At 45.6% G+C, this 1,711-nt stretch overlaps 1 protein-coding gene across 1 annotated transcript in view; it reads left to right on the forward strand.

Annotated features, from left to right (window-relative positions):
- Positions 1–187: 187 nt before the first annotated feature.
- The window catches only part of HSPA9 (heat shock protein family A (Hsp70) member 9), an 18,173-nt gene continuing 16,649 nt past the window's right edge, over positions 188–1,711 (forward strand). Inside the window, exon 1 of the mRNA XM_029960225.1 lies at positions 188–365. Within this exon, the coding sequence (XP_029816085.1) occupies positions 191–365 (175 nt within the window). The 5' untranslated portion in view covers positions 188–190. The remainder of the gene's footprint in view (positions 366–1,711) is intronic.

Here is a 1,711-nt window from a genome sequence, read left to right on the forward strand (position 1 = left end):
CCTCTTAACACCTAGTTTATAGCCTGAGGAGTCAGGCTCTATGGGCAGAGGGTGCGAATAGTCTATTGACAACAATAGTCTAGTTTCTGGGAAATGACATGGAAGGCTATAGAATACAGTTTTGGGTTACACCCACCATGATGAACTGATCTCAGCTGTCCTAACTAGGACATTTGTCTAGAGCTTGTCCATGTTACCTGGTGATAGAGCAGCTGAGCGTGGAATGCTGGTGTTTTGCAGTAAGAACGTGCCGTTTAAGATTGTCCGTGCCTCCAACGGGGACGCCTGGGTGGAGGCCCATGGGAAGCTCTACTCTCCCAGCCAGATCGGTGCCTTTGTCCTAATGAAGATGAAGGAAACTGCAGGTTGGTACAGTTTGGTCTTTGCTGTCTGTGTGCTTTGTAAATGGAGGTGCTGCAGCCAAAAAGGTGCTTTTTTGATACCAAAGCCTCACAGAAACAGGGCAGGTGGGGGGGAGGGTACAGAGTGGACTCTTAGGAAGCCTCAAGGAAGATCATTCCCTCCTCAGTCCCAGACCTTTGGCAAGATATTAGTGCTTTACTTAAAGGATACTCTTACCAGAATTAAGTACTGCTCGAGCTGATCCTCACTGTGATTGAGTTCACACTCACTCAGAAGGGGGAGCTCCGTTTCCTTGGAAGCCCAGTCCTTGTGCCTCCCTGGCTGCAGCTGAGCACGGGCTGGGGCAGCCAGGCCTTGCAATGGCTTTGTTCTTCCTCAGCTGCCAGGTGGAGAGCATGTAGGGAGAGAGGGAGCATTAAGGGACCCCATTGTTGGGCTCAATGAATGGCTAATTAGCCAGTGGTGACTTTAAATGATCACTGGGGGAAAAGAGCCATTGGCCTGGAGAATTTTTTTTTCTATTTCAATTCCTATAAAATGGTTTCTGGGGACACTGAGTGATACAGAGAGGGAACAGTCAGTGGCTGTCTTCTTCATCCTCATTGGTAAATATTGTGTCCAGTGATAGGTGTGAGGAGGGCAGGATTGAAGCTTCATCCAGAGGTTATTGTTTTTCCAGTGTTAGGTCCTGGACATTTGCCAAAGCTCCACCCAAGAGTATGTGTTATGTGAGCATCTAGAGATGATAATTCTGGCTTTTATTTGGAGGATGGTGTGCCTCTGCTTTTGGCCTGGGTGCTCCATGACTCCAGCTGTGGAAGGATCTGGCTCTGCAAGCAGCAGAGAACAGTGCAGTGGGTGAGCTCTGTGCTGGGCTAGTGCACAGCCATGAGTCCTGTCAGGGCACCCTGCACATTCTTTTCAGCAGGTCTGAATCTGCATTTGCTGGCATCCTTCTCTTTTTATTGAGAGCAGTTCATGACCTTAAATTGAGGTGTAATACGTGTTTTTCTGACTTGCTGTCTAAAAAATTAAACACAAACTTATTTTAATAAGTGTTCTAAAAATTATTTTAGTAAGTATTGACCTAATTAAATGCTTATAAAGTTAGTATATGTACATTATTTGTACTGTGTAAGTTACCAACAGCAGATTTGGTAATCAGGATGAAAAAGAGGAAATTTTAAATGCATCACATGTTGAACCCTCAAAAAAAAAGGAGAACAGCTTCAGCCTTGCACTTGTCTATTTAGAGACAAGTTAAGGTCTCAGATGAATTCACACCAGTGCCATCCAGTCACTGATGGAGTTGTGGAGGTGCTGCCAAAATAGGGCTGTGCTGTCAAAA

This window comes from Manacus vitellinus, unplaced genomic scaffold (genome assembly GCF_001715985.3).
Source record: "Manacus vitellinus isolate BGI_N305 unplaced genomic scaffold, ASM171598v3 scaffold_25_pilon, whole genome shotgun sequence".
Taxonomy (NCBI): domain Eukaryota; kingdom Metazoa; phylum Chordata; class Aves; order Passeriformes; family Pipridae; genus Manacus; species Manacus vitellinus.